The sequence below is a fragment of the Stegodyphus dumicola genome, chromosome X1 (assembly GCF_044657685.1).
Source record: "Stegodyphus dumicola isolate Sdum_Otavi_A_Nest chromosome X1, ASM4465768v1".
Classification (NCBI taxonomy): domain Eukaryota; kingdom Metazoa; phylum Arthropoda; class Arachnida; order Araneae; family Eresidae; genus Stegodyphus; species Stegodyphus dumicola.
In genome coordinates this window covers 172,821,997-172,841,386 of record NC_140780.1, presented here as the reverse complement: position 1 = coordinate 172,841,386, position 19,390 = coordinate 172,821,997, and the positions used below count along the sequence as shown (strand labels likewise).

Sequence of the window (19,390 nt, the reverse complement as noted above, 5' to 3'; positions counted from 1 at the left end):
AGGTGCAACATGACTATAGACGAGCGGTCCAATAGTTCTATGACAAAATATCGCTTTAATCTTTTCAGTAACATTATTGAGGATACTTTTCTTGTAAAAAAGAAAAAAAAGTATTGTTTTCTTTCATCTAGGGAAACAATCATACCTTGGATGTTTAGAAGAAGATCCGTTTAAGTAAAAAAGATTAGCCCCATCGCACAACATCATCATCGGTTCTCAATCTTATCCCAACAGCCCTGTGATCATTGTTTTTTTTTCAAAAGTCAGGCCAAAGTATTCCTTTTAAAACATTTTCTGTTCTTCCTGGCTGGGGGATTGCGTACCGAGAATGTATTTTCCACAAACCCCACGGATTAGAACAGAAATATATTACAATCATCACGCCCTCGTGGTTTTCGAAAGACAAAACAATTCCTCATGAAACAACATCTTTTCTTCCTGGTTGTGAGATGAGGTAGAGATGTTGCATCGTCAACAACCCACACTGATCTGAACAGAAATGTGGAATGTTTTTATAGATATAAGAAATTAACTGAAAGTGAAAGTAAAAATGAAATCATATTCAGAACTGTGCGGGCTGTCCAAGGTGCAGCATGCTTTTTCTGTCTCTACCTCATCTGGACCCAGGACCACTCTTCTAGAAAGAGCTTCTGTGAACACAAGCTTTTTTCCAATTTTTGACGTCTCACAGAATAGAAATCATTCCTCCGTTTAGGGGAAAATGTTTCCCATTTGAAAAGCTAGGACCCCTCGTTTGGATTTCATCGACGGACATTGAAAGATATTTTCCCATGACGAAATCTCTCTATCCCACACCTTCTTCTAAACTGAAGTTAAAGAGATTTTTCATACCGGGTTTTCAATTTTCACCTCAAATCATACCGTTGACGACGTGTGACACACAAACCGTGACATAAATTTCAGTTTCCATGACAGCTAAGAGTCTTGAGGTTTAAACAAATGTATGAAAGAATTTATTTTTGATCCGTTTCAGCGATTGAGTGGGCTGGGAAAAAAAAGGCTCTTTCCATGACAGTTAACACGCTTCAGCTTTAAACATGTATGAAAGAATTTATTTTTAATCGATTTCAGCGATTGAGTGGGCTGTGAAAAGAAAAAGCTCTTTCCATGACAGCTAACACGCTTGACCTTTAAACATGTATGAAAGAATTTATTTTTAATCCATTCCAGCGATTGAGTGGGCTGGGAAAAAAAAGGTCCTTTCCATGACAGCTAACACACTTGAGCTTTAAAAATGTATGAAACAATTTATTTTAAATCCATTTCAGCGATTGAGTGGGCTGTGGAAAGAGAAAGCTCTTTCCATGATACCTAACACTCTTGAGCTTTAAAAATGTATGAAAGAATTTATTTTTAATCCATTTCAGCGATTGAGGGGCTGGGAAACATTTTCTTAGAGCTCAGGGAAAAACAAGGCTCTTTCCATGACACCTAACACGCTTGAGCTTTAAAAATGTATGAAACAATTTATTTTTAATCCATTTCAGCGATTGAGTGGGCTGGGAAACATTTTCTTAGAGCTCAGGGAATGTGTGTCCAGGTTGAATGCACAGCACACACGGATGCGAAGTCGAAACTCGAGTGGCTTAAATTAATATACGAAATTTGGGTCATCGAGTGACTAGGAAAATTTCTCAGAGCTCTGGAAATAATTCTGAGTTCAAGCATCGGACATGAGAACAGAAATATATTACAATCATCATGTCATCGTTGTTTTCGAAAGCCAAAAGAATTCCTCATGAAAGAACATCTTTTTTTCCTGGTTGTGGGATGGAGTAGAGTTGCTGCATCTTGAACAACCCCCACTGATCTGAACACAAATATGAAATGTTTTTATAGATATAAGAAACGAACTGAAAGTGAAAGTAAAAATGAAATTGTATTGGCTGGAAATATTTCTTGGCTGTTGAATGGGAAAAATATTTCCAGAGCTGAAAAAAAAAAAAAAAAAACTCTTCCCTTTTTTTTCTATTAATTTGATGTCTTCACTTTGTTTACTTTGGAATGGAGAAACCCAAAGACTATGACTCATCCTTTCTAAAACATATAATTCCTAGAATGAGTCATGGTCTATTTTTAGAAACAGTGAGACAACATTCTCACACAAAAGGGGGGTAGGGTTAATTTTTATCATGTCAAGAAGACATGATAAAAAATTAACAAAAAGTTTTTTTTTTTTTTTTTTTTTTTTTTTTTTTTTTACATCTCAGATTTTTTTTCTGAGCTCTGAAAATTTTTTCCCAGTCGGCAGCCAAGTGAAAATTTTCCAGCCAAGACGATTTGGCTTTTACTTTCACTTTCATCGCTTTTCTATAAAAGTATTCCACGTTTTCTATTCAGAACCGTGCGGGCTATCCAAGGTGCAGCATGCTTTTTCTCTTTCTCTATCTCATCTGGACCTAGGACCACTCTTATAGAAAGAGCTTCTGTGAACACAAGTTTCTTTCCGCTTTTTAATGTCTCACAGAATAGAAATCATTAATACGTTTAGGGGAAAATGTTTCCTGTTTGAAAAGCTAGGGTTTTCGTTTGGATTTCATCAGCAACCGTTTATCAGGTTCTAGCGAAATTGGATGATCCATCCATGGATCAGAATTTCCCATCTGTAATTTGGATGGATCAAGATTTCAACATAGTTTAAGAAAAATCCTTCAATCCTATTTGAAAGGAGATGCCATGATATTGAAAGACATTTTTCTATGACGGACATTGAAAGACATTTTCCCATGACGGACATTCAAAGACATTGAAAGACATTTCTCCACGACGAAATCTCTCTATCCCACAGCTTCTTCTAAAGTGAACTTAAAGAGATTTTTCATACCGGGTTTTCAATTTTCACCTCAAACCATACCGTTGACGACATGTGAGACACAAACCTTGACATAAATTTCAGTTTCTATGACAGCTAACACGCTTGAGCTTTAAAAATGTATAAAAGAAGTTATTTTTAATCCATTTCAGCGATTGAGTGTGCTGGAAGAAAAAGGCCCTTTCCATGACAGCTAACACGCTTGAGCTTTAAAAATGTATGAAAGAATTTGTTTTTAATCCATTTCAGCGATTGAGTCTGCTGGGAAACATTTTCTTAGAGCTCAGGGGAAAAAAGGCTCTTTCCATGACAGCTAACACTCTTGAGGTTTAAAAATGTATGAAAGAATTTGTTTTTAATTCATTTCAGCTATTGAGTGGGCTGGGGAAAAAAAAGGCCCTTTTCATGAGAGCTAACATGCCTGAGCTTTAGAAATATAGGAACGAATTTATTTTTAATCCATTTCAGCGATTGAGTGGGCTGGGAAACATTTTCTTAGAGCTCAGGGGAAAAAAGGCTTTTTCCATGACAGCTAACACGCTTGAGCTTTAAAAATGTATAAAAGAATTTTTTTTTAATCCATTTCAGCGATTGAGTGGGCTGGGAAACATTTTCTTAGAGCTCAGGGAATGTGTGTCTCCAGGTTGAATGCACAGCACACACGGATGGGAAGTCGAAACTCGAGTGGCTTAAAAAATAAATATACGAAATTTGGTTCATCGAGCTGACTAGGAAAAATTCTCAGAGTTCTGGAAATAATTCTGAGTTCAATCATGGGACATGAGAACAGAAATGTATTACAATCATCATGTCATCATTGTTTTCGAAAGCCAAAAGAATTCCTCATGAAAGAACATCTTTTTTTTTCCTGGTTGTGGAATGGAGTAGAGTTGCTGCATCTTGAACAACCCACACTGATCTGAACAGAATCATGAAATGTTCTTATAGATATAAGAAATGAATTGAAAGTGAAAGTAAAAATGAAATTGTATTGGCTGGAAATATTTCTTGGCTGTTGAATGGGAAAAATATTTCCAAAGCAGAAAAAAAAAAAAAAAAAAAAAACCTCTTCCTTTTTTTCTATTAATTTGATGTTTTCACTTTGTTTACTTTGGAATGGAGAAACCCAAAGACCATGACTCATCCTTTCTAAAACATATAATTCCTAGAATGAGTCATGGTCTATTTTTAGAAACAGTGAGACAACATTCCCACACAAAAGGGGGGTATGGTTAATTTTTATCATGTCTAGAAGACATGATAAAAATTAGAAGTGTTTTTTTTTTTTTTTTTTTTTTTTTTTTTACATTTCAGAATTTTTTTTTCTGAGCTCTGAAAATTTTTTCCCAGTCGGCAACCAATTGAAAAATTTCCAATCGGCTTTTACTTTCACTTTCAAATCTTTTCTATAAAAGCATTCCACGTTTTCTGTTCAGAACCGTGCGGGCTCTCCACTCTCCATGGTGCAACATGCTTTTTCTCTCTCTACCTCATCTGCAGCTAGGATGTTTTTCCTTCTTCAAGAAGTGGAATTCTTTGGGAATACCTTACAATTTCACGAGCTAGCTGTTTCTTATATTTCGAGGAGATTTCAATAAAATTGTTTATAGATGTCACCTATTGCAGATGGGGAAAAAGTCTATACTGGATCGCTGGAGACATCTCATCCAGATAGGTCACGTTATATGTTTTCCCACACCTAAATAAATTGGACATGAGCCATCCTTTTGTTTTCTCATCCAACAAAGATAGACACTGCAGACCGTTTTGGGTTTTCACTCTTCGCGAACCAAGACGAGCCGCAGCCACACTTTGAGTTTTCTCTGAGCGCAATAATGGATCACGTGAGCAGCCATTTTGTTTCCCATCTCACCCAGATAGGTCATGTTGTATTTTGTTTCATGCACCTAGCCAATTTTGGACATGAGCCATCCTTTTGTTTTTTTTCTATCGAACCAAGATGGATTCTGGAGACAATTTTGTTTCTCAACGAAAAAGTAAATTTTCTGAATGGGTACCGGTGTTTGAATACTTTTGTGACCGACTGTACATAAAATTCTTGCTTTAACTCTTTCGCATCGAGAGAGGGCAAAATCTCAATTCCCCAAACATCGAAAACGCCCGTATCTAAGAATTTCTCTTGGAATGCTTTTCCTTCCCCCATGACAAGTTTAATACTACAGTGCTAACAATAGCCTTACTTAAGTAAAGCGAGAATTTCTTTCTTCAACGCTTTGACACTGCGTGAAGTTCCCCCTTGGGACGGGATTGCAAATTTGGGCATCAAAAGCTAAACACTGACAGTAAACAAAGGAAAGGAAGGAACAAAGGAAACAAGGAAGCTACTTTTAGTAGCTTCAAAAGAATGACTGACATGCGATTTAACAACACCTGAAAGCAATGAGTAATGCAGTAACGTGATGGGGGAAAGCATTGGGTAGGAAATTATTCGGGCGTCCAGCCGATGTCTGAATGCTCGGGCGCTTGGGGCGACTTCGATGCGAAAGAGTTAAAATGTATGGAATATGAATACCTAAAAACCAATTTCAAACATTTTCAAAATTCAGCCCCAAAGGGGAGGGGAACGTGTTCTTTACATATTCCTTCATATCTCAGATATCTATAAGACAAACTTATTAATTATTGCTGTAAAATGTAAGGAATACGAATAAATGCTGACATCAACATGTGTGGGGAGGGGGACTGATTGGTATAAAATACAAGTTTACATAATGTACAAGTAAGCCTTATTCAAGGTACAGGAATAATACCAGGTACCTTTACCAGGTATGTAAAGCTAGTTAGCATTAAAAAAATTAAGGTTTCTACCATTTAATGTTATTAATAATTAAAACCCCAAAATAAAAATGTAGCAGCATGTGGCAATTCACAAAACTGTGATGAGATTGTTACAATGTTCAGTTAGTTTTAAACAATTCTACACATGATAAAATGGCCAGTGCACAACATGTGAATGTACATGGGGTTGAATAATTAGAAAATGAAAAACTTGACAAATATTAAATAGTAGAAAATATTGCTTACTGTTCAAATTTGGGATTGACTCAGTTTCACCAAAATATATTTATTAACATTAAAACGTTTGGTAATAATCTATTGACTGAACAGTATAAAAGTCAATGAATGATTGATTGCATGGACAATATTTGGTACTGTTGGACTTGGGGGGGAGGAAGGAAGACAGTAATGCAAGGAGGATGAACAAAAATAGACTTACTCATTAATCACAGAATACATCAGCCTACCACGAGGACCTGAGATAAAGGTTTAAAACCCCGTTCTGAACTTCTACATCTGTTTCTGATCATTTTAAGGATCAGAGTGGGAATTATTATTAAAGAGAAGTTCTGAAGAATGAGAGAGATATTATATAAATAAGAAAAAAAAATATCATCTGACACATATAAAACACTTCAGGCAGTTGAAAGAAGATGTTTTAGATGATAAAAATGGACAAAAGGAATTGTGAATAGGTACTAATGACTATTGTTAAAATATATATTTTTCACTAGATATGTTAAGTTTCTTCTGTGCTATTATGTGTAAAATTTTTGTGATCCAAAATAATTTTTAGAATTGTATTATTATCTTCATTCTGTGAAGTTACTATTTTGTCAGTTCCCTTTTCGTTTTGTATTTGAGAATCTTTTGGGTATTATATTTTTATTAGGTGGAATATCTTTATTAGCACTTGGGAAATGTATTTCTTGTGCATTTAACATATCAGCCGCTTCTAATTGTAGTGGTGCTAACTTAAGAATCTTGTTTAACACATCACATTGTTTGTCAGATTTTAATGAATCTACTAATTCTAAACATGTTTGTTTTAGTTCATTCTTTCTGTGTTCCCAGGAGCATAGCTAGAGGGGGGCATCTGTTCCCGGGCGCAGAATCCAAGGGGCGCCAAACTGATGTTACGACATTTTAGAATTAAATCTTTTTCATCCTTGGCGAGCAGTAGGGGGCACGAAATCTTCAGTTGTCTCTGGGCGCTGAAAACCCTAGCTACGACTCTGTGTGTTCCAGTGAGAGGGTCTGTTATTTTTTTTCGGCTACTTAATTCAATTCAAAATTCATTTTCATCATCTATAATAAGTGGGTAATTCATTATGTATTGTAGTTGTAGTATAAGTAGCAGTATTTCTAGTGTGCTGATGTAAGTAATGTATTTAATAAGTAGCAGTATTTCTAGTGTGCTGATGTAATTAATGTATCTAATAAGTAGCAGTATTTCTAGTGTGCTGATGTAAGTAATGTATTTAATAAGTAGCAGTATTTCTAGTGTGTTTGCACATACTCCACCTAACTTATAAGGTATTTCTCCCGCCTTCTTGGTGTGGTGGTCTGCACACTGGGCGCATATTTCAGAGGTCCGTGGTTCGATTCCCGGCGCAGGCATTGCTAATTTTTCAATCCTTCTTGCTTCCAATGTAAAATTCTAATGTCTGTACAGTGGTGCCCGAACTAAAAGGGTGTTAGATGATTGTTCTCCACACCCAGGATTTGGTGATTAGGTAAAGTATTTCTCCCACCTTCTTGGCATGCCTTCATGGTGTGATATGTATCCAGAGGTCCGCAGTTTGATTCCCGGTGAAGGCGTTGCATATTTTTCATCTTGCCTGCTTTCAAAAAAATACCTAATGTCTCTACAAACTGATGAATCAATACAGCTGCATATATATCATTGAATGCATAGATTACACACAGTGCACTGTATGTGACATGTACAAGTTTTGTTACTTTTATGTATAGTGTATATTTCTGTATGTGTTGATGAAACAGACCCCCCATTCTCATTCTCTATTACTTATAAACATAGTGTTTCATTTGTTTTATGTCTGATTCTTAAAACCCAAATCATACTTGTTGATTTAACTTTATTTGCTGTAATTAAGCAGTTAATCATTTTATCTCTTACAAATCTCATAATACCATGTATGGTGTTTTCCAATCTCTTAACATTTTTTCCATGAAGATAAATATATTTTAATGTTCGGTGAATTCATTCGATGTGCATGTTTATGTTAACACCACTGTGAAGTCTATAACAGTATGCCCAGCTAGATGTATTTTATAAATAATATGTTTCAAAGTATTTTACAAATTCAATAGTGTCAGGATCTTCTTTAAGTAATTTTATTGCTGCTTCTGTCAGTGTATGAAAAGTATGAATGTCTTGTTCTTCTAAGAGAGATCTAATAATTTTATATGTTTTTGCCTGTTTTTCAACACCATTGATTTTCTTTTTTTTTTTTTTTAAATTGTTTGTCCAGGCTCTATCAATATGCCATGCACAAAAAAGACGTTTCTGTAGTAAACCCATTTCAGACATAAATATTTGTGGTTGTATTTGCCCAACATTTTCTTTAATACATGGGAAAAAAATGATAGCACTGGCTGATCACATGGATTATAAATTAAAAATGCACACGGGAATCCTTAGCACAAATCATCTATTGTAAGTAAAGTTACGAGTTCAAATCTGTATGCATTCACCCCATGTGTACCATCAATACATATACAAGTTAGAACTAAATTTTTTCAGTATCTCTCTTTGTGCTTCTGTCATCATTATCAAAACAAAATCATTTCCTTTTAGAAATGAATATTGTGTACAATATTCACTCATGCTATGTTGATCTTTGGGTTTTATAAAATGAAATGCATGGATGTTCAGAATTTTGCATTTCAGGTACCCACATATCTACACAAACCTAATCATTTTCATGTTTAACAGAATTAGAAGACAAATTGAAAGATTTTTTGATGTTATGTAAATCTTGTTTTGTAAGTAAATGAACCTTCTCAAGCCCAGCATCTCATAGAGAATTTCTAATTTCATCTAAAATATTATCCAGAGAAATTTTTGCTGCTATCTTTGATGCAATATTTTTTATTTCGTCTGTTGTTAAAAATAAGTGACCTAAATCATTCCGATGCCCAATATGTATTTTCTGATATGTGTGTGTGTGTGAGATTATGGCAAAGCCTTGAGGGCTATCTGCCTAAGGGGAGGGATGCCTTCGTGGAGCACTTTCGGTTTAATCCTAGTATCCGGTGCACACGGGATTTGGCTACTTTTGGTGACTTTATGATGAGCAGTAAAAACGGGACATATACGATGAGTAGTTAACGGGTCATTCAAAGAAAATATACAGTTAAACATAGTATATACTATTTATATAGTATATATAGTATGTTTGTATAGTACATATATAGACGTTCTTTGGATCAATTTTGGTGTTGGCGATAATTTTCAAAGTCGCGCCAAAGCTGCACCGTATACTAGGATTTTACCGCACTTTCTAAGGGAAACTGGTTCGTATACACGTTACACATGGGGAAAACCATGAAAAAGCCCATGCAGCCAGTCCATTCGTGGGATTCGAACCTCGGACCGAACTACCAGTGTTCAGCGACTTTACAGCTCGGCCGCTGGTGGGCCCTATTTTTCTGATATGACACTACACATTTGTCATCTATATGTTCTGTTACTTTTAATTCAGCTGGGCAATATGCATTTATTTTATTGCTATCAAGGATTTTTAAGTGACGCAAACCTTTACTTTCTGATATAAAATTTGCTGAACAGTGGCATTACACCATGTATATTAAATATGCTTACTCCATAAGAAATTTTGACTTCGTATTATTTTCAATTTCTGCCTTCTATGCCAAAAAATCATCAAATGAATTAAATTCCAGCTCAGTATGATTCAAATCAACATCATGAACATTATTGAAATGAAATATTATTTCTCGCTTTTCAAAATTAGCATAACATACAGGACACACATAATTACCTGTTAGAAGTATGAATTTTATTTTGATGATATTTCCAATTTTTTAGGTCACTAAATTTCAGATAGCAGTCCTCACATTTGTAGCTTGGTGATCGACCACTTTTTAAAGAATAAATAATGTAGTATTATTAGAGTGTAATGTGTTGGTATGGCGTTTCAAACTGCATTTATTTTGGTACGTTTTTAAGTAATCAGAGCATACAAAATTATTCTCAGCCACACTAAAATTATTTGCACAATCAACCATACTATTTGAACTTAGTTTTCAGAGACTCAATTAATGTAGTATTATTGTAATGAAATTTATATGCATGGCGTTTCAAATTGTATCTATAGTTGAAAGTTTTAAGCAATCACAGCAAACAAAATTACTCTCAGCTATACTAAAATCATTTGCACAATGAACCATATCACTCGCAACACAATCAGAATTATCAGACTTATCTGCTGTTATGTTTTCAGTCAACCATGCAAGTGAAGTTAATTTTAAGCAGTACAGTGTTCATTTCCATTTATTATAAAAACCTACTTCAACGGAAAAGAAGGGGAAATGAGTTAATCTTCTTTTCTGTAAATGAAATAAAGAGGCAAATATTCCATCATTCTTGCATAATTCCAGAAATTTATTTAACTTTAAAATCTCAGGATTGCCTGCTTTCATGCACGAAATGAAAATGCACATAAGTTATGTGAAATATTTACCTAATTTCCAATTTAAAGTTCTGTGAAATATTTAACTAATTTCCAGTCTATTACTTTTTAAATACCCTCTTATTTACTAGCAATCCGCATAAGTTCTGTGAAATATTTAACTAATTTCCAGTCTATTACTTTTTAAATACCCTCTTATTTACTAGCAATCCAGACGTTCTGTAAAGTTATATAAATTCGTCTGACTGTGATCAGGCATGATATAAATGTTGCTCACCTTTGGAGCTCTAAATATACTTGGATTCTTGATTCCCAAGCTTTTATTCTTCTGCCTAACAGATGCATAACCACTGTTGCATCCAGGGACGAAGCAGGTTGCATTACAAGAATTACTCATAATGGAAATTGATATCAAATCAATATTTTCTGTATTGCTGCCTATGTCAAATCCTACGAAAAGTAGAACAGCTAACGATTGCAGCGCCCTCTATAAATAATGCGACAAAAGTGGACCATTTTTGGGAAAAGTTGTAATACCAGTTTCCCCTCCTTGTTTATCCTCCGTGCGACAGACAATCACGTTAGCAGACAGACAGACAGACAGATGTCTTGTTTTGCACCCGCTAAGTCTTTCTGCACCGATGGGCGAAAAATCAAGCATAGGTGCGAATGAAAGGTATATAGAAAGAGGGTCAATTTCGTATTTGAGGACAGTAAAAAGGAACTTCGTACATTTTTTACGAGTTCAAAAGGCCAGAAAGAAAAGATGGAACAAAATAAAATTTAAAATAAATGGCCCATAAATAATAGAGGAGGAAAAAAAAGGGCCTATAGAAAGAAAAGAAAAAGAAGTAGAAAATATCCTAAAATACGATTGTGTCCATGAGTGTAGTTAAGGAGTTCATCTGCAAAAATTAGTGTCTTTAAGAAGCAAACTTTAGCTAAGTTTAAAAAAAAAAGGGGGGAATGAGTTCTTACATGGTAATGTGTATGCCCTTATCTTGAGACCTAACTAGAAAAGACATATATCATCACAGAGATGTACATAATATTTTAACTAAAGTAACATTAAATATTACCGTTCCCAAAACATTCATGTATATTTCAGAAAAACAGTAATTGACAAAATTATAAATACATCTTACACAGTGTGAGAGCATTTCAGCAAAAATAAATTATACAGTTTATTTTTCTTAAATATTAGTTAAATATAAAATTAATTTATTAATTTAACCGTTGAAATTTATTATAGTACAAGTTTAACAAATTCCGTCACTGTATTTTTATTTGCTCATAATTCTAAGTTTGAGACCTGAAAAAAAAAAAAAAAGTCGGGGATCTTTGTTACAAAAATCACAATCTATACTCATCGATGATCAAGAGATCCCCATTTTTCCCTCACAAGAAATTCCTAAGCACGAAAAGGAGGGGCCTTCGAAGGGTGTGAGTTGCTGATAAGAACGGACTACTAATAAGGAATGTGGCGTCTCTACGGAATAGTTTCGAAGAAAAGAACCACATGACCTGCTACTACGAGTATTACCAACTATTGTATAATGCTAGAATCTTATGAAAAATAATAAATAAAGAAATTTAATGACACTCTAGTGATAGAGAAACAGATATTTTATAGAGAACAGAATGTTACTTATCTGAATATTCCGTGTCAGGGCCTCTTTTGGATTTCTCGTGTTCATAGTGAACAGCTAACAAAACATCTGAAGTTTCGAAGAAGCGAAGTTTCCTTTTTCAATTTGATGAATGAGACATTGCATAGGAAAGGTGCATTTAACTATTTTAGAGAGTTGAAAACATTTTTGAAACACTTATTTAAAAAATTTCGGAGCTGTGTTTAGACACTGCCTCCAGCTTTCGTGATCGCAGCGCCAGTCCCCTTACAAAATATTGAAATTTGCCCACAATCACGTTAGCGACCAACCGCATCGCCGAAACCACCTTCGGTTACAGTTAGTGATAACGGCGCGCGGTTGGCGAGTACAACACATGTTTACAGAGTCGCCACAGTAATTTCCATCTTATGATGATACTAAGGATTCTCATGAACTTCAATGATTTTTCATTTATTTTCACTACGTAGGTCCTCCTACTTTCCAGCAGCAGCTCTCGGGGTCAGTACTTAAAGGTGAATGAACAGTGGTAAAGTGCAGTGTACTTTCGCCTCAGACGAAAGCACAAAAATTTCTGGGACTTGTGTACATTATTTTCTATTTTTACTGTTCGATACTGTGTCAAATTTACGATATATGCCATTGCGAAAAGATATGCCAAAGTTATGCCTGACGATATCCAATTGCTATTATTGCTTATTCAACGAAGACTTCATTCGTGGCCACGCCTGATCAACTTCTTCACTACTGAAAACTTTGCACTTTTATTATAAGTCCACAGGATTTTTTCGTTTTTATGGAATTTAACAAACTTTTACAGGTCCTTAGGGTAATAGCTTTCGGGTCGAACACCACTTAAAGAATGATGATCTCCGATCTTCGCCCTCTTGGACCTACGGTTCGGACTCAGTCAACACCGACTCTACTTCGGACCTACTACACCGACGAGAGTCGGTGTTGACTCCTACTTCAAGCCTAAGCGCGCGGTTCGAAAATTCGTGTGACGTCACGACTTCTGGTCATAATAAACTTCGGAACACATGCAGTGGCTCTTTGCTGATTGCTGAAGCTTCTTACGTTGTGCGAACGCTGAAGCAGAATACTTTGATTTTTTTATGGTTTTAAGGTTGGATGTATTTTAGAGAGGTAAGAATACATTACTTTACTTCTGTAAAGTTATATTTTTCTAATTATATCAATGTTTTTAGGCGTATGTTCTAGTATACATGTGTTATTTCTGGTAGAGACAAGGCTGCTGTGCTATGTATAATTTCTTTTTGAATAATGTTGTGTCAGCCCATCGTAGAATAAACGGGCTTCGCGTAATTATATTACCTGATCTGTTTCAGAATAAAACATTTTTTTATGGACCTGTATAAATTTGATGTTATAATATAAGCTAACACAGCTTATTCTTAAAATTTTACATGCCATTAGCTATACACTATAACTATTTACTCCCTTTTATATTTAAAAATAATTAATTTATATTTTATACATAACTATTTACTCCCTTTTATATATTAAATTAAATAAAAACATTTCAGTTATTAAAATGCCGGGTAGATGCTGTGTACCATTATGTAAGGGAAACTACCCAACAGGACCAAAAGTGTCTGTATTCTCCTTTCCTAAAAATGAAGATTTGAAGAGAGAGTGGCTTTCTGCAATCCAACGGAAAGACTTTTCACCCAAAAAGAGTTCAAAGGTAAGTAAAATAGAGTTATTAATTAATAGTGTAGATTCTAATTACATATAAGGGTTCATTCAGAAATTTTTAAATGATAATATTTTGTTACATAAACCAGGATATACAGAAATAAAGGATTGAAATAGAGCTTTAATCACTGCAAATATTCTCTGGTTCTATCTGTGAAATGAATATTCTTTACTACAAATGCTCAGAATGAACCCTCTGATTTTTAAACTATTACTATTAACGTAATTTTTTTTTTTTTTTAATTTTCTCTAAAGGTTTGTGAATTGCATTTCAAGGAAAGTGATTTTAAAGTTGAAGCTTCAGCATTTGATTCTAAGAATGGAATTTTAATTTCTGCTCCACTTCAGGTGCGTAGATTAAGAGAAAATACAGTGCCATCAATATTTAAGGACTATCCATCTGTATACAGTTCAAAAAGTAGCACCATTGTATGAGAAGATCCTGATGCAAAAAAAAACTGCCCGCGAGTGCCATAATTTACAGAAAGCATTGCGTGAAAGCCTTAAAGAATATGAAATGTATAATAATGATTTGAAAATTAATTGTTCTAATGATATTTTGTCATGTATTGATCGCTATGGAATATCAGCATTTTGGCATGTATACACAGTTCCAGATACCTCAAATGTTTGCTTTATTCATATTGTTTTTAGTCCTGGGCCATCAATTGATTATTCTGTAGTTGTGAATGACAATCAAGAAATGTCTGTATTTATTAAAGAAAAATCTATTATGCAATTATCTCCTTACACATTCCCACATAAAGTTACAAATTTTAATGAAATTAGGACTGTTTTAGATAAATTGGCTAATCTTCAAACCAAAGAGTTAAATTCAAAATTAACCATAACAATTGATATAATTAATGAATTACTGCAAACTATCTCTAACGACAAAAATGAGAGCATTATTAAATTTTTGCAAGACCAGATGAATCTTTTACTTTGCCCTAAAAATAATTTTAGATACAATCCTGATGTACTAGTGTTAGCATGCTTGTTAAATACTATATCACCACATGCATATAAATTTTTAAGGGATAGTGGCAGTATTATTATGCCTCATCCTTCGACTTTAAAAAAAATTTGTAGCAATTTAGTATTGTCACCATGTAATGAAACAATTGATGAAAATTTTTTAAAATATATAAAAAATTGTGTAACTTTCCTTGAGGATCGAGAAAGAAAAGTGATTCTTTTGGTAGATGAAATTTATGTTCAACCATATTTTGATTACAAAGGAGGCTCTGTCGTTGGGGCTGCATTTGATTCTTCCAGTCCGGCAACCAGTGCATTTGCTTTTATGATATCCAGTTTGAAATCTTCATTCAAAGAGGTAGTACATATTATGCCTGTTAACACAATAAATTTTGAAACATTACATTATGTAATTAAAAAAGTGATTAGAGGTCTTGAAAATATGGGAATTATTGTTATTTGTGTTATTACAGACAACAATGCAATAAATAGAAAAGCCATGAGTTTGTTTTCAAATTCACCACGTAATTCATTTGTTTACAAACATCCAATGAATGGGAATAGGCCTCTTTTCTACATAATAGATGCAGTTCATTTATTTAAAAATATAAGGAACAATTGGCTGAACCAGAAAAATCCTGGTACATGTATGTTTTTTCCAAATATTGAAGATCTTTCAAAGAAGCACTTCAAAACTGCTTCGTTTATGTCTTTGAGAAAGCTACATGAAATTGAAAATGACCAACTGATTACATTTTCTAATGGTTTAACTCTAAAAAGTCTTTCACCTTCTAATTTAGAGAAACAAAACATTAAACTGGTTCTTAAGATTTTCAATAAATTTACTATTGAAGGTCTGATTCATTTGGGTCCTTTGCATGAAATACCACACTATTCAGATACATCTGAGTTTATATCCATAATATGCAAATGGTGGGATATTATGAATGTTAAAACTATGTTTAAAGGTATACATCAAAAGAGTGAATTTATGAAGCCATTAACAGCAGATGATTCTGATCCAAAAGTTATTTTCCTCAATCAGTTTCTTAACTGGTTAGATGCATGGGAATCAATGAAATGTTCAACAGGCATGCTTACAAAAGAAACTCATGCAGCTCTCAAACAAACTACTTATGGTATACTGGAGTTGACTAGATATTGTGTTGAAGAGCTTGGAATGAAATATATACTTCCAGGAAAAATTCAGACTGATGCTCTTGAAGCCCGGTTTGGTAAATACAGACAACTTTCTGGTTCTCAGTATCATATTTCAATGAGACAGTTATTAGAATGTGAAAAAAAATTAAGAATACAATCAAGTATTAAGTTAGAATTGATTATTAAAAATACTACTGTCCCTTTAACATCATTTGAATATGATGATAATCTTCATGATATTATAGAATTAGATAATACAGTATATTACCCATCATTAAATATTACGGAGAGTGATGTGAAGGGCATTAGTAGCCATCTGCCAGTTCTGACTTATTTGGGTGGTTACTGTTGTCATGCAGTTTTAAAGAAAGTAAAATGCTGTACCTGCAAACAAAACATTACAATAAATTCCACAGTTAATCATGATCAAACGTATGATCTTATAAAGAATCTTGATCGTGGTGGACTCAGGTGGCCAAAACCATTTATTGTAAATATAATTATGTATAATTATTTAATTGTAAATAAGCTGTGTAGTGAAGAATATGAAGATTTTTTGTTGGAACAAAATCAGAGGAAAATTGTTGCAAATTTGACTTTTAAAATTTTAGAATTAAAAGAAATGCTCTTTGATGATATTATTTGTGATAATGGTCATACAAGTGAAAGTATAAGCAAACTGATAATTTGGATATCAACAAATATCATGCTCAAGAATCTTTGCAATAGGAAAAATGACGATATTAAGTCCAATAAAGAAAAAAAAAAGAAAACTTCAGACACTTGCAAAGTAACATTGATGCTGTCTTTAAAAGTAATTTTTAAAGTTCTCTCAAACTGCATCTTTGCTAAATATCTACGTGTCATCTTTGGTGAGCAGCTGAGATTTAAGAAGCACGTTTGTTATACATTTAAATTGCTTTATGCCAAAATTTATTTTGGACTTGTATATATTATTCTTTGCTTATTTAACCAAGTTTTTAATATTACTCAAGATTTTATATAATTTTTAATTTGCTTTATACTAAGTTACTTCTCAAGGTCCTGAAATTTCTATATTGTATTTACAAGTGCCTTTGCTAAATATCTACGTGTCATCATTGCTGAGCAGCTGAGATTTAAGAAGCATATTTATTATACATTTAAGTGCTAAATATCATAATTTATTCTGGACTTGTAGATATTATTCTTTGCTTATTTAGTTATTTAACCAAGTTTTTGGCATTACTGAAGATTTTATATTTAAAATTTTCTTTATACTCAGTTACTTCTCAAGTTCCCAAGTTTCTATTTTGTATTTCAATTTTGTTTCTTAAAATGTTCATCATTATTTAAGATTTTGTATCCTGCAATTACATGTCATAGTGTAGTAGTGTAGAAAGAACATATTACATGGCATAGTGTAGTAGTGTAGAAAAAAGACAAATTCCATAATGTCTTCTTTCTGCACAATCTAACTCTAATATTTCTATTTATGCAATAATTGTATGGACTCTTTCTGGATAGTACTACATGTTCAGCTCAAGTAATATTTGCTGTTCACATTATTCACAGTGAATAAGCACAAATCAATCTACTAATATACCCGTGTGGTGACCGGGTGTGAAAGAATAGTCCCAATGTAGCTCATACATGTCGTAAAAGGCGACTAAAATGGGTACCCAGCATCTGGGGGTATAGCCGGGCACCCTGCCCCTGGGGATTATATCAGGGAACTGGTCCTCCAGGTTGGGGGTTGGGTGTGGGACTAACTACCCCACCCCATAAAAAATCTCACTGTTAAGAAATCCAAAGATAGAATTAGCCGGACTGCTTCTACTGGAAAACGACTTGGAAATGGCCTAGGGACTTTTCGTTTTGGAACATGAAAAATAAGCAAACAGACTAAAAGTTTGAAAAGTTATTGAAATAATTAAATAAAGAATGATGAAGTGTGACTGCAAGGGACGTCCGGTGTCCTTTTCTGTCATTGCACTTTTCCTGACATGACAAGGCTCTACGTACACTTTGGTAACGAGGCTTGGAAACCTCGGCTAACACCTTCTTGTTTATTAAAAAGAAAAAGAGACATACAGCAATAATTATATTTCATAATAATAATTTTGACCCAAGCTCTATAAATATATTATGATATTAATTTATAAGTCTTTACAAAGTTATATGCATAGGTCTTTATAACATTTCACCTGTATAATAGTTATGATATATGATTTTAAAGACTAAAAATAAATTTGTTCTGTTTTTTCTTTCTTTGTTTCAGGTATTCATAACGAAGAAAGGAGTGTTTTTATCATGAAATGGCTCTCAGGTGTAAAAATGCATAGGATATATCTTAGTTTATTGAAGTTAAGAATTGGTGCTTTGTGGACTAAAAAATATGTGCAATATCCATTGTCACACCACTCTGTTCAAGAATATCGATCAGTCCTGAATGATAAAGAAAATGATTAACAAAGGAATATCTAGAACTTGATTGTGTGCATGATTTAATTCCAAATATAAGTATTGGAATAATTCATCCTCCTTATTTTCAACAAAAACTCTTCATTTGGTAATATACATTTGTGCTTATCAGTGTGGTGTCTTGTGTAACAAATCGTCAGTATTATAAAATAGATGGAAAGGTCTTTGATTATTGCAAGAGCTTTATGTGCTGAAGAAGTAAAAAAATGTCCCAAATAATTGTGGATATTATGAAACTGAGTATCATAAGAATGAAAAAATATTTCTTAAACAAATTACCTTGTGATGCATGTAATGGGTATGTTTATTTTATTTCATATAACTGTAAATTTAATTATTGATAATAAGCAAACTTTTTTTTTCCCCTAAAATGCCATTGGTGTATTGTCATTATTCTATATTGACATGTATTCTGTTACATTTATCATTGAAACCAGAGATTTTATAATAGAATATGGGAAACTTGTGTTGAAGGCCTGTTGATTGAAATACAAGTGACCATTACATCTTTGGAATTTGCATTCTCATTGCCAATTTTGAAAAGACATTCTTTTACATTTTCTTAAAAAAGTTAACATTCTAATGACTTTAGAAGTAAACATTGGCGACTTCATATGAACCAGTCTCTTGGTGAGTTTAGCAAAAAATTTGCCGATGGCTTCCCCATAACAGAACTGTACTGGATTCTATACCTGAATATTGCATTAAAAGGAGAGAAAACCATTTATTATGAAGATAATAAATGATTCATATTACGAATGTTCATTTCTTATAATGATCGAGTTTTATATTCTTGCATTGTATTTCTTTTGTGTCAACGCAGAATAAATTGTCGGATTTCAGTTATAATGATATGTGTAAAGATGCTGTAATAAAATTTGTTATAAATGTACTGTTGTGTATTTTTCTTTAGCAGTTGAATTTATGAAAATTTGTATTATTTTCTAACAAATAAAATTTTATATTTTAATATAAATCCATCTATGGACATTATAACAGATATTATATTCTGGAAAATAATTTATTATGCCTTTTCAAAACTAAGTTTAAAATGAAAACAAACTTGAATGCATAATAATTTTTAATGAATAAATAAAATGTGAAATATGAAAAGTGTTCTGACATGTCACATT

At 33.3% G+C, this 19,390-nt stretch overlaps 1 protein-coding gene across 1 annotated transcript; it reads left to right on the top strand.

The window, feature by feature from the left end:
* The first annotated feature begins 12,926 nt into the window (after nt 1-12,926).
* LOC146993358 (THAP domain-containing protein 1-like) lies at nt 12,927-19,149 on the top strand. Its single transcript, XM_085807324.1, has 4 exons — nt 12,927-13,082; nt 13,484-13,644; nt 13,911-14,003; nt 18,055-19,149. Exons 2-4 carry the CDS (start codon nt 13,492-13,494, stop codon nt 18,088-18,090), a joined length of 282 nt encoding a protein of 93 aa, XP_085663450.1. The 5' UTR covers nt 12,927-13,082; nt 13,484-13,491; the 3' UTR covers nt 18,091-19,149.
* Nucleotides 19,150-19,390: the final 241 nt, after the last annotated feature.

What these genes read in the sequence shown, in the direction of transcription:
- LOC146993358 (XM_085807324.1), top strand. Translation starts at nt 13,492, where the DNA reads ATGCCGGGTAGATGCTGTGTACCATTATGTAAGGGAAACTACCCAACA. An exon ending in CACCCAAAAAGAGTTCAAAG is followed by an intron (nt 13,645 to 13,910) that starts GTAAGTAAAATA and finishes TTTTCTCTAAAG; the next exon opens with GTTTGTGAATTGCATTTCAA. An exon ending in TAATTTCTGCTCCACTTCAG is followed by an intron (nt 14,004 to 18,054) that starts GTGCGTAGATTA and finishes TCTTTGTTTCAG; the next exon opens with GTATTCATAACGAAGAAAGG.